This window comes from Typha latifolia, chromosome 5 (genome assembly GCF_019914945.1).
Source record: "Typha latifolia isolate L0001 chromosome 5, TyphaL0001v2, whole genome shotgun sequence".
NCBI classification, from domain to species: Eukaryota; Viridiplantae; Streptophyta; class Magnoliopsida; order Poales; family Typhaceae; genus Typha; species Typha latifolia.
In genome coordinates this window covers 13,166,920-13,188,182 of record NC_133090.1, presented here as the reverse complement: position 1 = coordinate 13,188,182, position 21,263 = coordinate 13,166,920, and the positions used below count along the sequence as shown (strand labels likewise).

At 39.1% G+C, this 21,263-nt stretch overlaps 4 protein-coding genes across 8 annotated transcripts; 3 read left to right on the top strand and 1 right to left on the bottom strand.

Moving 5' to 3' along the window:
• The first annotated feature begins 297 nt into the window (after window positions 1–297).
• On the top strand, window positions 298–4,446 carry LOC140789769 (squamosa promoter-binding-like protein 11). Of its 2 annotated transcripts, XM_073139589.1 has the most exons (5): window positions 442–571; window positions 680–1,194; window positions 1,331–1,467; window positions 2,840–3,073; window positions 3,920–4,446. In XM_073139589.1, exons 2-5 carry the CDS (start codon window positions 716–718, stop codon window positions 4,234–4,236), a joined length of 1,167 nt encoding a protein of 388 aa, XP_072995690.1. In that variant the 5' UTR covers window positions 442–571; window positions 680–715; the 3' UTR covers window positions 4,237–4,446. The 2 variants fall into 2 exon arrangements, with proteins under 2 accessions (XP_072995689.1, XP_072995690.1); XM_073139588.1 differs by having other exon boundaries at window positions 298–1,194.
• Window positions 4,447–5,535: 1,089 nt separating this feature from the next.
• Window positions 5,536–11,553, top strand: LOC140789014 (YTH domain-containing protein ECT2-like). 2 transcript variants are annotated; one of them, XM_073138591.1, is made up of 9 exons: window positions 5,536–5,940; window positions 7,163–7,239; window positions 7,335–7,512; window positions 8,043–8,119; window positions 8,195–8,537; window positions 8,624–8,748; window positions 9,587–10,120; window positions 10,245–10,457; window positions 10,831–11,553. In XM_073138591.1, exons 1-9 carry the CDS (start codon window positions 5,907–5,909, stop codon window positions 11,173–11,175), a joined length of 1,926 nt encoding a protein of 641 aa, XP_072994692.1. In that variant the 5' UTR covers window positions 5,536–5,906; the 3' UTR covers window positions 11,176–11,553. The 2 variants fall into 2 exon arrangements, with proteins under 2 accessions (XP_072994692.1, XP_072994691.1); XM_073138590.1 differs by lacking the exon at window positions 5,536–5,940 and having other exon boundaries at window positions 6,956–7,239.
• Window positions 11,554–11,805: 252 nt separating this feature from the next.
• On the bottom strand, window positions 11,806–18,010 carry LOC140788004 (TORTIFOLIA1-like protein 2). 3 transcript variants are annotated; one of them, XM_073137079.1, is made up of 8 exons: window positions 17,712–18,010; window positions 16,844–17,604; window positions 15,720–15,914; window positions 15,545–15,647; window positions 14,566–15,233; window positions 13,119–13,826; window positions 12,771–12,952; window positions 11,806–12,091 (listed from the first exon to the last, which is right to left on the bottom strand). In XM_073137079.1, exons 2-8 carry the CDS (start codon window positions 17,489–17,491, stop codon window positions 12,031–12,033), a joined length of 2,565 nt encoding a protein of 854 aa, XP_072993180.1. In that variant the 5' UTR covers window positions 17,492–17,604; window positions 17,712–18,010; the 3' UTR covers window positions 11,806–12,030. The 3 variants fall into 3 exon arrangements, with proteins under 3 accessions (XP_072993180.1, XP_072993179.1, XP_072993182.1); XM_073137078.1 differs by having other exon boundaries at window positions 16,844–18,010; XM_073137081.1 differs by having other exon boundaries at window positions 15,563–15,647; window positions 16,844–18,010.
• Window positions 18,011–18,494: 484 nt separating this feature from the next.
• On the top strand, window positions 18,495–20,856 carry LOC140789166 (pollen receptor-like kinase 4). The gene is made up of 3 exons (XM_073138773.1): window positions 18,495–19,173; window positions 19,470–20,069; window positions 20,165–20,856. Exons 1-3 carry the CDS (start codon window positions 18,495–18,497, stop codon window positions 20,830–20,832), a joined length of 1,947 nt encoding a protein of 648 aa, XP_072994874.1. The 3' UTR covers window positions 20,833–20,856.
• The last annotated feature ends 407 nt before the right edge of the window (window positions 20,857–21,263 follow it).

The following is a 21,263-nucleotide window of genomic DNA, read 5'->3' as shown; positions in this document are numbered from 1 at the left end:
ATGTTTTAGATATTTGGTACACATTTTACTATAATAATAGAGTACATAATTTATATGTCATGCCCACTAGAATTTATTATTGTCAGTCAAAAAAAAATAAAAAAATAAAGTATAATTAGGTTGCAAAAAGACAGTACCTAATATATGTGTGTGTATTAAAAGAGAGAGTAATAAGATCCATCATGATTCATGAGTGATTGGATTTGGATTTGGATTTGGATTTTGGAGGTAGGTGAGAATATTCCGAATCTACCGATGAATGGTTAATTGGTTGTGATGACGATCATCTCCTTCCTTCTCCAATGGAAGATAACATCTATGATCCCATGCTTAGTGTGAGAAAACGATGGCTTACTGCACAACATATGCCCAAAAACAATATGAGAAGGAAAAGAAGAAGAAAAATACATAAATAAATGAATAAATAAATAAATAGAAGGCGTGCTCGTTCCTAAAATTCCTCTTTTAGGGTTTCTTAGCTTCTCCTCCTTCCTTTCTCGCTTCGCGATCTGCAGAAAACTTCTCCTCCTCTACTAGCCATGTATGCTCCGTTGACTCATCTGCGAAGCAGGTAAAAGCTGCTTGTTTTCTTGGTTAATTTGATGTAGGTGTTCAGTAGATTAGGTTTACGGATCAATCCCAAGTCAACCCAGTTCGAGATCTGTGGGGATCTTTAAAGGTAAAGAGGGATTTCATCTCAAGTCGACAAGTTGGGATGGAGTGGAACGCGAGGACTACGGCGCTATGGGATTGGGATGACCTCAAGGTGTTCGATGACGGGTCTGCTATTTCTTCGGGGGCTTCTTCGTCCAAGAGCTCCATCTCGGCCTTGCTGGATCCTTTTCCCAAGCTAGATGCTACGATTTCACCCAAGAAGAACGATCTGGCCACTGCGCCGGATGCCGGGTCTTCTTCGTCGATGGGTTTGAAGCTTGGAAAGAGGACTTACTTCGAAGATTTGCCGCAGTCTTCTTTGTCTGTTGTGACGCCCCCTGTGCCGGTTGCATCGGTTAAGAAAGCTAAGGTTTTGCAGTCTAATATACAGAATAGCTTCTGCCAAGTTGAGGGCTGCAATATCGATCTCAGCGCAGCTAAAGATTACCACCGCAAACATAGAGTATGCGAAAGCCATTCAAAGTGCCCCCGTGTCATTGTTGCGGGGAAGGAGCTTAGATTTTGCCAGCAATGTAGCAGGTACCTAAATTTGAGAATGATCACTTGGCCAACAATTTGATGCTATGTTTTTCTGGAAAGGCAGGATGTCTTTTTTTCCTCTTTATATAATTTTTAAACTCCTTTTGATGAGAATAATTTCTTGGTCATATTTAAGGTTCCATGGTTTATCTGAGTTTGATGAGAAAAAGAGGAGCTGCCGCAGGCGACTGTCTGATCATAATGCACGCCGACGCAAGCCACAGCCAACTGAGTTATCCTTTAACCCTGCAATGCTTTCTTCATCATATTATGGTAATGCCAGAATTGTATGGATCATTGCCCCTGTTGAATTGATTTTTCTTTTTCACAACTGGTGCTTATCACAACATCTCTTGTCTATTGTCATGCTGCTTATAGCCAATAGTAATGCTGTAGATTTCTTCAATAAGTTTTAATTTTGATATAGTTCAAAAATAATAGACATTTAAATTGGCCACTGGCGTGTTATTTGGATATCTCCTTTTTATACAAGTATATATCAGCCATGAAGAATAAATATTTGATATGAAGATATATTCAGTGTTTTCTTTTCTGATTCTTGTAAGATTTTAAGGCACTTCACTTCTTGGTTATATAGTAACTAAGCTACTTTTTCCCCTGTCTTTCTCTGATTTAGTGGCAATTATGCATTAACTGTCTTCTAATTTAGAAAATTAAATGTCATGTTTTCTTTTCTGATTCTGATCTTCACAAAAACTAAAATGACAACCCTGTCCATGTTTGAAGCTGTGTAGACGTAAGGTTTACTTCTTGATAGCTATTCTTTTTTAACTTGTTATTTAGAGATGCTCTGTTGGTTCTTAGTAGAACTATGGGTGTGTAGACAGAACTATCTTGTTGATGATTTGTTTGTTATTGGTGTTTGATTAGTCATCATTTTTTTTTGTTTCTATTACATGAGAATAAGAGTTAGTGGATAGCTGATAACTCCATGATTGCACTTCAACTTATCTACTATCATGTTGTTACGGTCAGTCTCTCTATAATGTGGTCTATACACCGCATATGTGCCCGCCTTTTGGAAATATGGAGCATGTTATGCGATATGTGAAAATATATATTAGCCTTCTATTACTTCCATTACCATACTTTGAGTGACCTTTCTCTGCCTGGCCCTGCAGAAATAAACTTTTGTTATACATAAGATCCATTATTTACCAAATATTTGTCATTTGTATGATCCCTAATGGGTTTCATCAACGTCACATTACGAAGTATGAATATACCTTGTATACATCTACATATGGAGTCTATTTGCTAGCAAAACCCAAGATTTGATCGAATCATTAAGTCAACCACTAAATTAGATTTATGTTGCCTTTGGCATGCCAGATTAATAGGATTTGAAAATTTTCTGACAAGGGACTTGCCTGTCCAAGACTTTGGCTCATAGCATTCGCAATTTTTCAACCTAGATCTTTGTTTTTATCAAAATGCTTCATAGATGTTTATGGCTTTATGCTATGAGCAGGCTGTAAAAGATCATCGATACGCTCTTCTCATATTGTTTTATGATATTATTGGGTAGATGAGTTCTTAAAGCTTTCATAAAAAAGAGTACCCGAGTTTTGTTGGTTATGCTGAATCATTTTTCTTCTAACATGACCGGTCTGCATTGCTGCAGATGATAGACATCAGATAAGCTTCCTATGGAATAAACCTCCAGTTAATCAGATGAAACCCATAACTTCCACATGGGTAGGCATGTCTGACTCCAAGCTCTCACAAGCAAAAGAGTCCTGGATGAAGTCAACAAAAGTAGGAGGCACTGATGGGCAACTGCATGTGGGCAACTCTCAGCTGTCAAATGCTTTCTCAATTCTTTGTCAAGAAGTAGATAGTCCCTTGCCAATTAAAGGTACCATTACAGAAGTTATCAATAATTGTATTATTTTGAGAAGCTTTGTAGGAGAAGTTCTAAAATATTGCTATTTCTCCGCTCTTGCTGCCAAGAGAATGGCTAAATCTGTTCCTTCAATTGAAATGCCTTTACCCAAATTGAAGAAGTCTGATTTAATTTATTATCTGAGTGTTGTTTGTTTCTTATTTTCTAGATTAACAGAAGAATATGTCAGGAGAACTATAGGGTTAGAGAATAATATGTTTGTGTTTTGTTTCTGAGAAAACCTTGGTTATATAGAATCTTTTCAGTTCTCGCTTAAATGTCCCTATTTTCTGATAGAGGTAGGAATTTCTTTTTTCAAAAAAAAAATCTTCTCAGAGACAGGTTTTCTATAGAAACCAATTTGTTCCAGTTATGTTACTGTATCTGCTTGTGTAAATCACTTGATTATGATGCTATGCCTGTTGGATGTCCCTATATGCATATCTCCTCATCTAGACTTAGGATTAACTAGAAGGGTACTGGTGTCTTGGCGTTTTGAAGAAAACTTTGCTTTGCATGTCTTTTCTCCTCATTTTCAGTTTTTAACTCCATAGGGTACTGCTTGAGTGCTCTGCTGGTATTGTCATTTCATAACACAATTCTCTCTCTGGTCTAATGCCTGAGCACATGGAATTATGATTTATTTGCATATATTATTATTTTTTCTTCATTTCCCATTTTACTGACGTGAACCTTCATTTTCTGAAATAGGAGGGATTATAGAGTATCGCATCTATATCTATGAAGAATCTCATACTATACAATAAAATATTGTACCAAGTACCTGACTCTACCTTCATCTGTCTATCATCTTTACAGGTCCGGAAGCCTCTGTAACAGCCTCAAACTTGCACAGAGCACCGGATCTACAGCGTGCTCTCTCTCTTCTGTCATCTAGTTCTTGGAGTTCACCAGACCCTGGACCACCATCTTCTGACGTCCAGCTTGTGGGCAATAACCAAACCACTGCAACTCAGACTTTGTCTCAGGCAGGGAGCTTGATTCCAGCTTACTGGCAGGATGGAGAGCCTCTGGGTCACCAAGAGCGAGTGGTTCCATTTGCCATGCATAGCAATGGTAATCCGTTCCAGGAGTTTCAGCTACTTAATTCTTCCTATGGACCAACTTATTTTTGATTCTAGTCAGTTACACTGACACCAAATAATATTGCTGCTTTTCCAGATTAGAATCGGAGATAGACTCCCATGTTCTATCATGTACATCCTTTATTTTCTGGACCAGACTTCCTTTATGATTCTTCTATGTATCTGCTAGTACTCTATGATGTTGTACTTGATATTATCTTTGGATTTGGCAATCGATTAAGCTCACATATTAAGAAATAATTAGTTTGAACACAATATGCATCCATTTTGCATTTGATGGAACTGCCTAAGTTGCTTGTTACTAGAGCAGAAGCTTTGACTGCTCTCTTGGAAGGGAAATAGCTTCTCAATACTTCTACTATGTTATCAGTTTGTATGCATTCATTAAAACAGGTATTATGATTTCAGAGATATTATGTCCAAGTTCATGCATCATATAAAAAAAATCATAGATTTTATGATTTCAAGTTGTCTGAAATAATAGTGCATGAATTCTCTCATCTTTGAAATACTATTGCATGAATCTCTTGAAAAGCACTGCAGAGAAATCTAAATCCCAAGCAACAGGTTCCTTTTGGGATGCTACCAATCTCAAGCAGAATACCATTATTGAAGATGCTGCCATAAATTGGTGCTTATGTATATTCGTTTTTAGCATTGCAGATTCGGTGCAGTGAACTGTGACTGTAGGACATAATTGCAATAATCGGATGCGATCCATATATTGACAAGCATCTTTACCGGTCTGACCTGAACTAACTCCCAACCTTTTATTTTTCTTTTGGAAAAATAAAAAATCTTCTTGAGTTGACTCAATGACTTGGATAAGATCCTGATCTAATCCAGATTTAATCTGGTCAAACTCAATCTACTAACTCGATAATCACCCAATCATATAATCCAACCAAACAAGATACATATCCAATTGCTCTAATTAACCCAAATTAGATCGGTACAATCATAATCTTTTTTGACACCCTCCTTTCCATGTCCTTATTAAAGTCTTATCTAAAAGTTGCAACTCATTCTCTCACTTCATAAAGACATAAACACAGATGAGTCAGCCTTCACGCCTTTCACACTCAGAATCCAACAATGCCTTCCTCATTACTTTATCTCCAAGCAATTCCCCCACCCACATTAAACTCTCTCTCACACACACACAAAAGAACAAAGTCGGATACGTGCCCATGCCAAGGATTTGGAGTTAAAATCTAATCCAATCTCTAATTAGACTCCCAACTTTGAGTCCTGAACGGAATTTAAATTTACTAATCCATCTTTGGATTGGAGATAAGGGTACACAGACGGTCCCAATTAATAATGATTAGGGGCAAAAAGGTAAAGTTTCTCATATTTTGTGGGTATAGATCGGGAACCCAAAGTGGTGCAGTTTCTTTTGGTCTCTCCCTCTCTCTCTCTCTCTCTCTCCTATTCCTTTTTATGGAGACTATAAATAATTAATAAAGGCGGATCTGTTTCGTTTCCCCCTCTTCCGAGATGCATCTGTGATCTAATAGGGAGACTCCGCTCGAAAGACTTCTCTTTTCTCTCGGATCAAAGCAGGAGAGGTGTTCGATCGAAGGCCGAAGAGGAGGAAGAGGAAGAGGAAGACGGAGAAGTGGTGGAGTCTTATCTGGTAAGGATTTGTTGATTCCCTTTTGCTGCAAAAGCGACGACTTTCGAGATCTGGGTCTTTGATGGCGACGATTCATCAAGCGCCGGATCAAATCGGTATGGAAAAGCTACTTCTTTGAATATTTTTGGGGTGCTCGATGCGTTCACTGGATTTGCTATTCTCTTGATTTGGATCCAAGGATTGGTTTTTCTTGCTTGTTTGTATTTGGTTCGTGTTAGATTGTGTTGTTTTGATCTGGGTTTCTTTAGGATTTGGAGTTTATGTGAGGAAAAGACGAGCTTGGCTTGTTTCAGTTTCGTAGAGGTGTGATTTGAGATTTGCGTATGTGTCTGCTTTCATTTGGTTCTCAGATCTTTGTGTGGAAATTAAAGTAAATCTTGTTGCCTTTTTAATATTTTATAAGTTTTTATTGTAATTGATTGTTTTAGTCGTTCTAAGTAGAATTCTCTTAGATCTCCTCTTGGATCCTTTCTGCTCCCGGCACATTATGTCTAAATAGCTCATTATTTGTGAAGTTTATTATGAAATCCTGCCTACAGTTGATTTACAATTTTGGTGATCTGAACTTGGCTGTAATCTACTTGAGCAAAGGATTCAGTTCTCTTCCATGGAATATATTTACTCACACTGTTCTGTTTGTGCTATTTTCTGCAAGATGGCGTGGAGATTTGGGTCAATGTACTGCTTTTAAGATTGGATGTCAACTTGATTAAATTTATCCTTTTGTTAAGCTTAGTGTTTCAGAATAAGGGACCTCTAATGGTGGTATGTGAAATGGTCAACCACCACTAGTACATAATGGAGACAAGGTACTTGAATTTTGAGGAGCCCCTGAGTAGTGGTTCTCTGGATTGATTGCTTAGCGTTAATGGTAATGAGGTTTTGTGGACTTTAAAATTGGTGAGTTGTCAACTGCAAGTCGACAAATAAGACACAAGATAAGCATATGCAAGCAATAGAGTTTAGTGAAGCAAAAAAATAATGGTGGTGCTGGTGCTGATGATCAAAGTGGCTGGTTGACAGAGTAGCTTCCCTAAGTTGAGAAATTTGAATAGAGCTTTTAACATTTTTCTCATCTACTAATTGATTAGATTCTTTAACTTCATTATATTTCTTGTCCTACATTTTCTTTTACTTCTTAGGTTACATACTCTTATTGGTGAACTACTGAACTCTCTTAATGCATTGGAAAACATTGTGAGAGTTGAGCTGTAAATTGCGTAGAGTAATTTCCTGGTAGAATTACTGTCTCCATGAATGTGAAGGTACTTATTTTGAAATGCTTGATCTCATTGGTTCTTCCTTCTTCTGTTTTAGACTCAGTGGAATCACTAGAACCTTCAACATTAGATGTTGAACAGAGAGCTATCAATACTGAGAACTCTAAAGAACAGGTTACCAGTCATTTCTCCCTTAACCTCTTTCTTTTTAGTTTTTATGAAATTACTAAATCATCAGCTAAGGATAGCTGTTTATTCTTGTGTATCAGCCTCTTTTGGACAAGGATGAGAAAATTATGACGCCTAACATTTCAATTGATTTGAATACTATCAATCTGTCAAGAGATGCCCAAAACCAGGTCAGCTCTTCAGATGGACGCGGAGAACATAATGTTGTCTATCCCCCAAATTTATATGCTCCTCACCCACAAACATTTTTTTATGGAGGTTAGCTTTGGACTTGTTTCTTCTATGTATACTGGTTTTTATAAGATTATTCTCTGCAAAGAACTCTTGCATATTCAGTATCACAGCATGTCTGAACCTAATATTTTCCTTACATAGAAAGGTAATTTTTAGTGAATGTCTGTGTACATAAACCTGATCTCTTTATCCACATTAAATAGATTGTGCATATAGAATTAGGTCAAACTTAGTATAACCTACACATATATTTCCAAAGTATAATAAATAGATGGATGTATCACCTTTTTTTACCATCTTTCTTTCTCACTTGAAATTACTTACTCTATAAATTTTCCCTTATTTTCAGTTCAGATTCCTTTTTATGTAACAAACCTTTACATATCTCAGCTATTTCCGTCCTTATTCCCTACTAAAAGAAGGCACAAAATTTCTCTTGGGCGATACTTCTTACTTTTTTTCCTTATCCACTTCCATATTTCATCTTTTATCCATCATTTTTGTCTTCAATTATTCCTCCATCATGGGGCATAATCTTGTAATTCTGTGTGCAGGATATGAGAATCCTACAGGTGAGTGGGAAGAATATCCCCATTTTTTGAACATTGAAGGCTTAGAAGTTGGATCAGCTGTAAGTATCCTCCTTTATCACTTTGATTTTTATCTTTGTCTTCCGGAATCTTCTTTAAATCTTTTCTTATTGAAGGGTGTCTATAATGAGAATCCGCCACTCATGTTCCATACTGGATATGGATACAGTCCTCAGATGCCTTATGGGCCTTATTCTCCGGTTACAACACCTCTACCTTCGGCTAGTGGAGACAACCAGCTCTACTCACCTCAGCACTTCCCTTTCTCAGGTCCTTACTACCAGCAATCAGCTCCTCCTAACATTCCGTATCTAAGTTCGCCAACTCCACTATCACAAGCTGATCCAATGATGCCAATTGATCCACAAGGGGCTTTTCTTGCTGATACTTTGAATTCAAGTAACTTGCTTTTCGGGCCAATGTCGGGTTATCATCTACCTTATGGTGGTTTTGGTAGAGGTAGCTTTGCTAGCATTTCTAATTGCCCTAGTTTTCATGATGTGCGGGAAGGTTTTAATGAAAAATCTATGTTGGATTTTGGTCAGATTGGTTGAAACCACCAGATGGCACTGGTTCGATGACTACATTATCTTCACCTGCAGCTTCACCTCAACCAATTGGTGTATCTGGACCATTTGGACAAAGCATCATACCTCTTGCTTCTGGAATGGTACTCTTATTTCTTTATGTTATTTCATTTGTCTCTAGATTCAAATTAGCATGTCTAGTTCTTTTTCTCTGAAGCATTACTTTTTTCCTTCATTAAAAGTGTGTAGTCTGCATGAGATCTAGTCTTTTCTTTTCACCTCAATTATTGTATACTGAACAACAACCGTTCGTCATCCAATGTGTAATGAGGAAACTGACTACAATATTTAGCTGAAGGGAAATTACTATTCTTACTGGAAGATTTATAAGTTTATCTATGACCATTATGCTGTGTATTATTCTGTCACTGTGCAATTTCCTTTAATGTATTCTATCAATGATTTTATTTTAATGCATGATTGTCATCTTGTTTATTATTCTTCTTCAATTCTCTTAGACAACTGGCAACCTGCATCATAAATCATGTTCGCACCTCTGTGCTTGCTGAAGTTGAGATGTAGATTTTAAGAATTTTCTTTATTGAGGTGCAAACCTCTGAAAAAAAAGGATCAGATTTTATTCTAGTAGTTTATTCACTTAGTGTTAACTCCATCCAAGAATCTCATTTCTCATATTTTGGAATTGGCTATCTTGTTTAACTAATGAAGTTTCTGTTGGAGCAATAAATTGTCCATTGGAACTCAATAGTTTAGCTTAAATATTGAGTTCATATATCTGTTTGCTTAGTTTTCTGCTAATATGTTAGAGATAGAAATTAATCAGCTCTTAGAAATAAGAGCACTAAGATCAGCACAAAATATACCTGTTGTTTGCAATTTTAAATTGACAACCTTGTCGTCCCTTTTACTGTACGTTTAAGAATTCACATATGCCATCTTAACATTGCAATGTAAATTCAGGCTTCTCCACATCAGAGATCTGCTTATGGTTTTGGATCCTCCAATATCTCCTATGATAAAGGGTATCCTCATGGTGGCCTATTCCAGCAGGTCAGCCATGGAGGGCCCATTCCAAACTTGGGCAATAATGGTCGAGGAGGTCTAATCGTCATTGACAAAGCCAGGAGGCGGGGCAAAGGAAATGCTTTGTTGTGTAGTTGCAACGGATCTCTCGACTTTCTCAATGAACAAAACCGAGGACCACGTGCTACTAGGCCAAAGAAACAAGTTATAGAACAGAACTCTCCACTGGACAATAAAAATGATAAGCCTTCTGTAGTGGTTGATCGTGATCCCTATAACAGTCCTGACTTTGTTACAGAGTACAAAGATGCCAAGTTCTTCATTATAAAGTCATACAGTGAGGATAATGTCCATAAGAGCATTAAGTACAATGTTTGGGCCAGCACTGCCAATGGTAACCGGAAGTTGAATTCAGCTTACCGTGAGGCTAAAGAGAAAGAAGATCCCTGCCCTGTTTTTCTGTTTTTCTCGGTAACTTACAGCCTGTATCTGTACTTTTATTGCAATGCGATTACATTTTTCTTATCCTTAAACCTTATTTTTCTTTTAAGTAAAATGAAGTTGTCGTAAGCTTTGAAATATCAATTATGGACAGGTAAATGCCAGTGGACAGTTCTGCGGGGTGGCTGAGATGATTGGGCCTGTTGACTTTGAGAAGAGTGTTGATTATTGGCAGCAAGACAAGTGGACTGGCCAGTTTCCTGTCAAATGGCATATTGTCAAAGATGTCCCCAACAATCTCTTCCGGCATATCATTCTTGAAAACAATGAAAATAAGCCTGTAACCAACAGCAGAGATACTCAGGAGGTAAAACTTGATTTAGTTGAAAGGACATGATGTTAATTTTGATTTAGTCATAAAACTAGTATCGGTGATTCACTGATATATGTAAATGTCTTTATTGGGAGGCTATTGTACTTAGTCCATGGTTAACATTATTAAGGCTTGTTATGAGTTTAGTTAGATCCTTATACCAAATTTTGAACTAGCATGCCCATATAGTTTAGCCTTATACTTGACAGCTAATCAATTGTAGTTGATGGAGTTCTTCTTTTATTTGCCTTTTATGCCATTAGTTAGATATTTTGATTTTTGAATATATTTTTCTTGTGGAGTTGTGCCTTTTCCTTTTTGTGATCCCCGAGTATATTTACCTTCTCGTTTGGGATGAAATGTGCAGGTGAAACTGGAACAGGGTCTCGAGATGCTTAGTATTTTCAAGAAGCATGAAGCCGACATGTCAATCCTTGAGGACTTCGATTTCTATGAAGAAAGGGAGAAAGCCATGCAGGAGAACAGGGCACGGCAGCAGCAGCAGCAGCAGCTATCCAGTTCTGTAGATAACCAACTGCAGAAGTCTGCCGCTACTCCTGTTGATCTCATAAATCAGATTTCTAAGAACTTTGCTCACAACATCCGGTTGGAAGAAAGCAATAATGCTGACCCATCAAGTGATAGAACTAACTCTGGTAATGCTGCTGATGTTGCTGCTGTTATGCCTGAAGATGCGATAAAGCCTGAGTAACGCAACTGCAAAAGAAAGCAGCTAGAGTGCATGCAAAATCCACACCTTTGGTCAGTTGAGTTTCTTTTCTCCAGCTTCCCTGTCAAAGGTTGGGAAGAAGCAATTAGTGGTTGTCATTGGTAGGATAAAATTCTGGGCTGCTGATTCAGTTTGTACCATAGATAGGCCTCCGCCGACCCTTGGGCTGTAATTCCCATCCCTCTTGATCCGTTTTTTTTTTCTTATTATCATCTCTCTTTCTTTTTCTTTTATTTCTTTGTCTTTTTATGATATTCTCTTAGTGGCTAGCCTCAAGGAGAGCTGCATTTTTATGCATGCCTTTGTAAAGTTCCCAGATGGATGGCAGATGAATAAGTTTCTCTTCTTCTTAGCTCCAAACCCCGATTTCTTATCATTTTGTTACATCTCACGGTTAGGTAATTCTGAAGTATTAGTACTGTTTGAGATCCATAATGATAATTGCTCATATTCGTTCTACTGCGATCTAGTATTAGTACAGTTTGTGTTCTTACCTAGTTAGAATGAAAGTAAAGTTACGTAAACTTAACATTGGAAGCAGAATGTTGACCTTTATCCACTGGCACCTTAATCACTAGCTTCATAGAATGATATGTATTACTGCAAAAAGTATTATTCGTCAAATTCAAATCCCAGCTTAAATTTATTTGCCGAAGACATGGATTGTCATTTCTCCCATGGAAAAGAAGTAAACAAAGTTTAAAAGTCTAACGTCACAATACACCAAAAGTTGGGGATCTCCAAATTCTCGTGCATTAACAAAATTGACTTAAGAATACATCTCACACATCCCAACACTTCTTAGCAAATATTCAAGATTCTGCAAAGATCAAACTGTCAACACACAGAAGCGGTCATGACATTTTTGCTTCCTCTGGGTCCCTTAGTTGGAAGAGATCTACAAGATCAAATAAGATGTAGTAGTAAGGACATTGAGAGAGTAGATATCAATATAATATATCTCATCCACAGTAGTATGTTCACAGAATGTTTCAAAAGCATGAAGTTCGCTACGCAGTTCGGTGAGTAATTCCAGTATACAAACCACACAAAGTCCATCAAAGTAGTGCAAACAACTTGCATGTTATAAATATCAACAGTCACTGCAGAGTTGTTCCAAAGTGCAATAATTCATAAGTTGCAACAATAGGTCTATTGGATAATTGCATATATCCAGGGCAACTCTGGCCATGAGTTTTCAAACCCGTGCTCAAACGAAGCTAAACTACTGGCGGCAAAATCTTGTCTAGTCCTGCTGTGACCTGTTTGTCCCTAACCATTTGCTTCTATTTGCTACCATTTGTTTCAGGAGGGCATCTTTCTAGCACGCAGATTCTGTATATACATGAATTCTCTTAAGATTGTATATCCTTGATTAGAGAAAATTTTGAACCTCGCAGAAAATGGATATCTACTAATTTCCTTTATCCTTGGCAATTTATGTGACTTTATATAGAGAAATGCATAGCGTTGTTTTATTTCTACCATAAAAATTGGTTGCTTATATGTGGAAAACCTAAAGATGTTCCAAAGTCAAAATGAACCATGAAACATAGTGATAACAAGTTAAAGAGTACCTGCATGAAACATCCTCACAAACTTTGCTCAACTTTGATGCAAGATGTGAAATGGAAATACTTTCTACCGAATCGAAGAGTCCCCTGGTAGTGACTTCCTCTACTGCAAATAGGAAATCCTTTTGTGCTCTTGCAGAAAGGAAAAGGTTTCTTGGCCCATGAGAAGAGCTTAAATCCACCACCTAATATACATTATGCACAATTCTGGTTATGTAGTCCTATTTCATCATTGCAACGACAATTAGAAAAGTAACTATATATAGCATTATGACTTAGTCTTTCAACTTTTTGAAATATAAATTGCAACTTAGTTTAAGTGTTGCAACAATTAAAAAGTGAATAGCTCACCTGTTGCAACCAAGATACTGTAGAGTCAAGAAATTTTTTATCTAGAAACCATGTAGCAAGAACTCTCAGAACTTCATTGGCTGTCTCAGGTGATAATCTATCAAGAACAGGTCCAGTCCTATCCATTAACTCAATCACACTAAGTTCATCACCTGAACAGAGGGCCTCCACATATGCAGATTCCATGTCCCCCGCAATAATGAACTCATCAATCATTTTTGAAAAGCCAATCATGATTTCTGACTTTGTGTGCAGGTCACTGTCGTTACTAGCTGAAACAGATAATCGATCCTTTAAATCTCTAGATCGACCGCCTTTTGAGCTATGAATACTTCGTCCTGAGATATTTTGAGTTCCCTTAGCTAAAGGACTCCTTTTGACAGCATGATCTCTCCATATTTCAGCTCCTTCCTTTACAGAGGTGCTTGATCTGCCCCTGGAAGATACATTACCCCCACACAGCTTCCCATGTTTTGTATGTGACAATGATTGCTGTTTGTAATCAGCATCAACAGATGACCTAGGTGTGGAAATAGAAAGTCTAGGGGATAAAGAAACACTTTGGTTCTTCAATAGTTTTGAGCTAGGCATGCAAGAAAGGCTTTCGCTTTGGGTAATACAATGTGCTATTTTGTCTACAGCATGCTCCAAGTTATGCATCTTCGCCCGCACCATTGACAGGTTATCTGCTGAGTTCCCCATGAACAACTGAAATGTGTGAATGACAAAATAAAATTAAGAAGGAACTTGAAGCAGTATAAGCGCATTGGTATATTGACTACTTTTATATGTGTATATGTGTGTGGCGTGTATTGGTACTGATAAAGAGGGCGAGATGACTGACATGAATTTTTGCAAGAAATACACAATGTTAACGCACCCTGTAGTTCAAGCACATGCATTTTACATTGGAAAACAAAGTAATCAGATAATCAAAGTATGTTGAACATGTAAGAGCAATAGAGAATTTCATTCACAGCTAAAAAATAGCAATTAGCAAGGATCATTAATATAAGGTGCATAAAGAAGGAAACAAGAATTCTAGAGAAAGCTAAGAGAGAACAAGTGTTAATACAACAAAATGCTTTTTGAAAAAATAGTAAAATTATTTCTGGATTTTCTTTCTGAGAATGATTATTCGGGGAAAAGCAATAGGCCAAAATATAAACCTGTCTATGTTGCCAAACATAGATGAAAATAACTAGACCTAAACGTCATTTCATACTGATGTCATCATAACACTCTTTATGGAAGCTCATAATTAGAAGGCAATGAAATAATTCAAAATATATACTAACCAATGTCAATAAAATCATATTATCATATAAATGATGATCTGCCATTGTACCTCTGAAGAGCCAACATCGTCAGAGGTTAAAAAGTGAGAGGATAATTAACTTTACATTTGAATATGCATGATAATAACATAAGGCAACACAATACATACCTGCAAGAGATCAAGCAAGTTTGCTTGCTTGGTTTCAATCTCTAAGAGTTTCTTTCTGATGAAGGCCAAATCATTCACTGCATGCAGACAACAACTATGCATACCCTCTGAACCCAAGTCTGTGACTGTTGAGTCCAAACTTTTGCGTTCCTGATATCTACAGTGTCCAGATTCAGGCTCCTCAGGCACAAGGATCTCCTTAGTCCCAGTTATGTTTGCTGAATAGCGATCCTCAATGTACTCATGGGTAGCAGTAGTGTGCTTTGTCACATAGCTCTTACTAGATAGATCTGATACAGAGGAGTACTCTGGTTTATCCTCCATACTGCCATAGTCATAGTTAACTTCTACCCTAGATTCTGCTGCTCTTCTTTTGTCATCCTTTGCAATGAAACTCCTGTTAGGTTCCATCAGCTCACCATCAACCAAAGGCATCGAGCAACCCTTTGGTAGTGATATCTTCTTGTGCCAATCATTTGATTTCATGTGGTGTTGATTAGCAACATTATTTGAAGAGGCACTTCTGACAGCTAATGGAGCTCGTTTCTTTGTTGAACAGATAGAATTGCCACTTACAACAAAAGCAGGGCGAACCATCTTTGAAGATGTATCTCTATATCCGCCATCCCTGACACTTGTAACCTCATGGTAGTCTCCACAAAAATTTTCTGTCACAATGTCAAGAAAAAGAAATTTGGTCAGTAGCATAAATTGTAAGCAACAGTGATAGTAACAGAGCATAATAAGTTTGCATATTTGCTTAGTATGGATAAGGACAAGGATAATAAAATCAGATATATCCATGTTTAATTTAAATCGATGAAAAATGTGAAATTAATCAACTCTATAGCGTAATACATAAAAGTAAAAGATTTGATATTCTCATAACATAAAAGACAGGCATTATTCTAGTTTTCTGTTATTCTTATTATCTTATTCTAGAAACAAATGATGTAGGAAATATAAATTGCTGCCAAACCTTTTGTGGCTGATCCACCTTCTGAAGGTTCAGGAGAGTCAGACCCTGGAAGAGCTTTCCAACATTGGATTGCATGCATGATTGCATCACGCACTGGTTTCACCTATACAATGAAGACACATAATCAATGTAGAAACACAAGAAATATGCAGTCTACCTCTCAGTGTAAACTGACCTTGTCAAATCTGCAGCTCTCAAGGGAGAGGATGCAAGAACTCTTGAAAGACCCCAGCAAGTATCCATTTGTGACAGCTATACTTGCCAAAGCAACACTAGTAGCTCTACGTGTTGTCCAATCATTACTTTTAAGGGCATCCGTTATGCAGGTCAGTGCTGCAGATAAAGCATGCTCCGTAGAAGCGCCTCCAGCCTGAACATGAGGAAAAGGTGGTAATGAGAAATACAAATCACAAGAATGATGAAAAATGGCTGGTGGGCTATCAATGTCTCAACTAGAATGCTCAACTACATGCTTATCTTGTGGCCAAAAGACTGGGAAGACAATAGGTGGATGAGATACTATCTAAACTACCTTAGGACATGAAAACTAGAGTGAAGAAGTCTTAATGTATTACCATAGGGATCAGCAGCAATTGTCTCTACCACAATTCACAAGTTACTCCCAGGATAAAATTGAGCTACAAATATGTGATGCACTAAATTGTCTTTGAAAGTTTCAATAATCCACTTCATGCTCTTCTTGTAAAGTAAAATTTAAAGATAGAAGAGAAGGTATTTTCTTCAGCAGCAGTAACCTTTTGATAATCAAGGAATGGATACAGTAAAACTTTGTTTTAGTTCTACAATCCTTGGATGCCGCTTTCCATGTATTGATGCATAGTATGTTTCCGACATAATTTACTCATATAACCCAAGAAAGAAAATCCAGAATAGTTACCCATAGTTGTTAGCTTACTTGTCTGGGACTTGAGACAAGTCAGACTGAGGCATGGGTAGGCAACGCACTAATCATGTAAGGTAAGGATTTTAAGTTGATGCCATAACATTTAGAGTGGAAAGGAGGCACATGAAACAACACCAGAGAAGAAGAGAAAGTAGAAAGGGCTGCACCAAAAGTTTGATCATGAACAGGAAAATGGATGTAATCGCAAAATTTTCTCTTTCCTACTTTTGATACTCAAAGTACGCAAATTATCGAGATTGAATCATATATTTGCTAGAGATATTCTGCTGATAAATTAATAGTTTTTTCCTAATAAATTAGTAATTGATTCAAATAAAATCCAGTTGATCTGCAATACCAAAAATATCGGTTCATTAGAAGAGTTACAACATAACCTGGATAATGCTTCTGATCAACTCAATGACTGCAGGCTTTGCCATGAAATGAGGATTTTTGAGCAACTTAACAACACGAGCCAGCATCTGGGCCAGAATTGACGAAGGGTGCTCAGTGCTCTCATCGATAACCTTCGCCAAACACAAAGCTGAACCTGCCTGAACATATCTGTTCTGTTCACCCAAAGCTTCAAAAAGAGGTCTCACCAATGTAACGAAGGCACTGCCACCTCCTTCACCACCAGCACCATAGCTTCTTATGCTCGTAGCCAGAACACCGCATGTTTCCACACAGGCATCCCTAACTACAGAGTCCGGATCCTTGAGACGCTTGACTATACTAGCCACCATTTTCACCATGTAAGGCGTTAACAGGCTTCCATGAAACCTTGCCAAGGTACCCATTAGTTTCACGCATTCCTTCCGCACCGCACTCTTCTGTTCAGAATCGGTGTCAGTTATGCACGAAAGGAACGGTGAAATCATTTCCGGGGCTAAGTTCTCAGCAATCTTCTCCAGCTCCTCCACACCAATCTGATAGGTATCTCGGTCGGCAAGCTTGTTCAACGATAGGACCACCCTATGCTTCATCTCAAACGCCATCCTACCACCTGTCTTTCCCTTCAAATTCATCGCATTGGACCTCATCGCGACGCCTACGTCAAACAATATCAGATATTGGCTACAGGGAGGCAAAATCCGATCACTCCAACATAAGATTTCCTACTTCAAATCTCCACAGACGGAGCTTGGGATGAACTCTGCCCTCTCAAAGATTACAGTTTGGTGTTAAATTTCGGGCACTAATAAAGAAAGAAAATCCTTCCTTCAGGAAAGGATTGGGAAGTAAAGCGACGTCAAGAGTTACCATGGAGACCAGATTCAAAATTGCTCCACCCATTATTGATCTCAGATAGATACACAAAAATCAAGTAAGAAGAATAACCAACAAAAACTCAAAATCCCAAACAAAAAAGAACTCAAAACGAAGAATGTGTGCATAAAGATCCTGGCTACTCCCTTCTGCAAGTGCTTCAAATACTTGGGAGATCTCAACGTGAGAAAAAGAAGAGCCCGAGATGGATGGCAGCGTTGAAGGCTTTGAATTCGAATCGACGCAGAACCCAATAAAAAGGAGAGAGAGAGAGAGAGAGAGAGAGAGAGAGAGAGAGAGAGAGAGAGAGAGAGAGAGAGAGAGAGAGAGAGGAGGAGAGACAAGTGTCTTGGGATATGGTTCTCTTCGCGCTTTTGTGATAAGGGATTCGAAATTCCGAATTGGGGAACGCGTGGACGGCTGGATGGAGTTGGCAAACAGAAAATTAACCATCGGATGAACGAGGCGTGTCCTGCTAAGCTTGTACTGACGTACTGAACGGAGAGGCGATTTCAAATTAAAAGTTAAAAAATTAAAGTGGCATCCTTAGTTCCATACAAGGCTGTAGAAAATTCCTACATTAGGTTGGCATAGAATCGAAGGATAAAACGTAGTTGACTTTGTCAACTCCTCTATTCCACATTTCACGTTGCCATCTTCCCCAACCTCATTTCCCATCACTCCTTCTTCCTCTCACCATGCCATCTATAGCCATCCCTTTCCCAACCGCTCCAATCACCACTAACTTCCTCCTCCACGCCTCGCAAGCCGCCCGCCATGGCCGACGAAGAGGCCGCGCCGTGGCCTTTCCACCTCCTCACCCTCCTCCTCTCCATCCTCTCCTCTCTACGCCTCTCTCCGGGTGCAGGGGAGTCCGACGTTCTCCTCGTATTCAAGGCGACGCTATCCTCGGGCGGCGGCGACGTGGCGTTACACGATTGGACCCCTATGTTGAGCCCATGCAAAGGGAACGCTACGTTATGGACGGGAGTTATCTGCAGCGGTAATGGAACAGTAGTAGGGTTACAACTAGATAACATGAACTTATCCGGCAACTTGAATGTTAAATCCTTAGCCGACCTGCCACAATTGCGGATGTTGAGCTTTGAGAATAATAGCTTCGACGGGGCGATGCCGGAGATCGCGAAGCTAGGCGGGATCGAGACGATATACTTGTCGGGGAACCGGTTAACGGGAGAGATACCGGACGGCGCGTTCGCGGAGACGCCGTCGCTGAAGAAGGTTTACTTGTCGCGGAACGACTTCTCGGGGCCAATACCGGCGTCGCTTACCGGGCTCTCGAAGCTGGTCGAGCTCGGTTTGGAGAAGAATTATTTTGAGGGAGAGATACCGGACTTCCGGCAGCCGGGGCTGGCGGCGGTGAACGTGGCGGATAATAATCTTGAAGGACCGATTCCGGCAGGGCTTAGCAAGTTTGATGCGAGCATGTTTGCAGGTCAGTTTTAATTAGTGGAAGCCCTTCAAGAGAATTTAATCTGTTATCATATTACAATTGACCTATATACATATATAGCTAGTCATAAGAAGGTATGTTTTATTCTTCTTTTCATTTGTTTAAATGCTTATTTGACAGTGCGTAAAAATAAAATCTTTTAAGATCTAATCGTAGGCAGATAAGATTTCAAAATTATAAAATCAATTAAGAGACATCTAAACAACACATGTATACTTCATTAACTGCTTGAATGCTTTAGTTCTTGCACTCCAACTTCATCTCTCTCAACTATATAGATAACAAGAATCTTTGTGGTCCACCGCTCGGCGTCGCCTGCAGTTCACCGCCACCGCCGTCGTCGTCAATGACGACGATGCCGTACGCCCTGCTAATCGACATCTTAGTGATATCCATCGTAGTGCTACTAATTACCATATGCATCCTCACAATCCTTCTCTGCCATCACCAACGCCACCGACAAAAAGAGACCATAGAGGCCGCCGATGTTATCGAACAGGGCGCGGTCGCGCGCCACGCCGCTAGCCCCAAGAAAGCAGCAAAGGAAGTAGGGCATGCAAAGCTAGTATTTGTAAGGGATAAAAAGCGAAGGTTTGAACTGGAGGACTTGCTTATGGCCTCAGCTGAAGTGCTGGGCAGTGGAAACTTTGGGTCTTCCTACAAGACCGCCGTGTTCGACGACGGTGGCACCGTCGTCGTCAAGAAGTTCAAGAAGATGAATGAGGTGGGTAGGGAGGAGTTCCAGGAACATATGAGGAGGTTGGGGAAGTTATCTCACCCCAACCTGTTGCCTTTGGTGGCATATTTGTACAAGAAGGAAGAGAAGCTACTGATCTCTGACTACATCCCCAGTGGGAGTTTGGCTCATATGTTGCATGGTAAAGCCTCCGAGTCTTTGCATCTCATGAATCAATGGAATGGCATGGCATAAATTTGAAGCTTGTTACTAGATAATCAGTTGACTAACCCACAGGTAACCGCGGGTCAAACCTTTTGCCGCTCGACTGGCCAGCACGCCTGAAGGTGATCAAAGGCATAGCAAGAGGACTATCCTTCCTGTACCGCGAGTTCCCGACGTTATCGATCCCCCACGGCCACCTCAAGTCCTCGAACGTCCTTCTCGACGCCTCCTTCGCGCCAATCCTGACGGACTACGCCCTCGCGCCGGTGATGAACCAGTCGCACGCCTCGCAGGTCATGGTGGCCTTCAAATCCCCTGAGTGTGCTCGACTGCATGGCAAGCCATGCAGGAAGAGTGATGTGTGGAGCTTTGGCATACTAATTCTAGAGATATTAACCGGGGAATTTCCCACCACCTATCTCCGAAAGGGGCCGGCCGGCGCCGATTTGGCGAGCTGGGTGCAGTCAGTTGTGGGAAAGGAGAGGAATGGTGAGGTGTTCGATGCTGAGATGAAGAGGAGTAAGAATGGAGAAGGGGAGATGTTGAAGTTATTGCATATTGCACTTGAATGCTGTGAGGCAGATGTGGAGAAGAGGTGGGAGTTGGATGTAGCAGTCCGGAAGATTGAAGAGTTGAGAGAAAGAGAGAGTGATGAAAAGTACACTTCATACGTTAGTGAGAAAGAGGGAGGGTATTCATCCCATTCACAGGCGATGGCTGGTGACGAGCTTTCTATCTAGTTTGAGGTTGCCTAAAGTGGTAAGAGTGATGAAAAGAATATAGGATTTTCTTTTTCTTTTCTTGCAACCACGTAATTTTTTTTTTCTACATTTTGTTGTTAGGACAAAAATGTATTTATTATAAAGTTTATCAATCAATCAATCATTTTTTTAGCAAATATTTTTGTGCTTTTAAAAAATATTATTTATAATTCAAGAGGTCTTATGCTATGGGCCGGATAATGGGCTAACTGTAATTATCATATCTATTATAATAAAATAAAATACAAAGTTTAAATAAAAATGAAAGTAAAAAAGTAAAATTAAAAGAAATAATTAAGACATAATAATATTAAAGAATTCAGCTTGGGTCCATTGATCAAACTTTGGGGAGTAAAAGACCGAAATATCCTCCGGCCCGGTAAGCCTAATGACCGAAATATCCTCCTCTC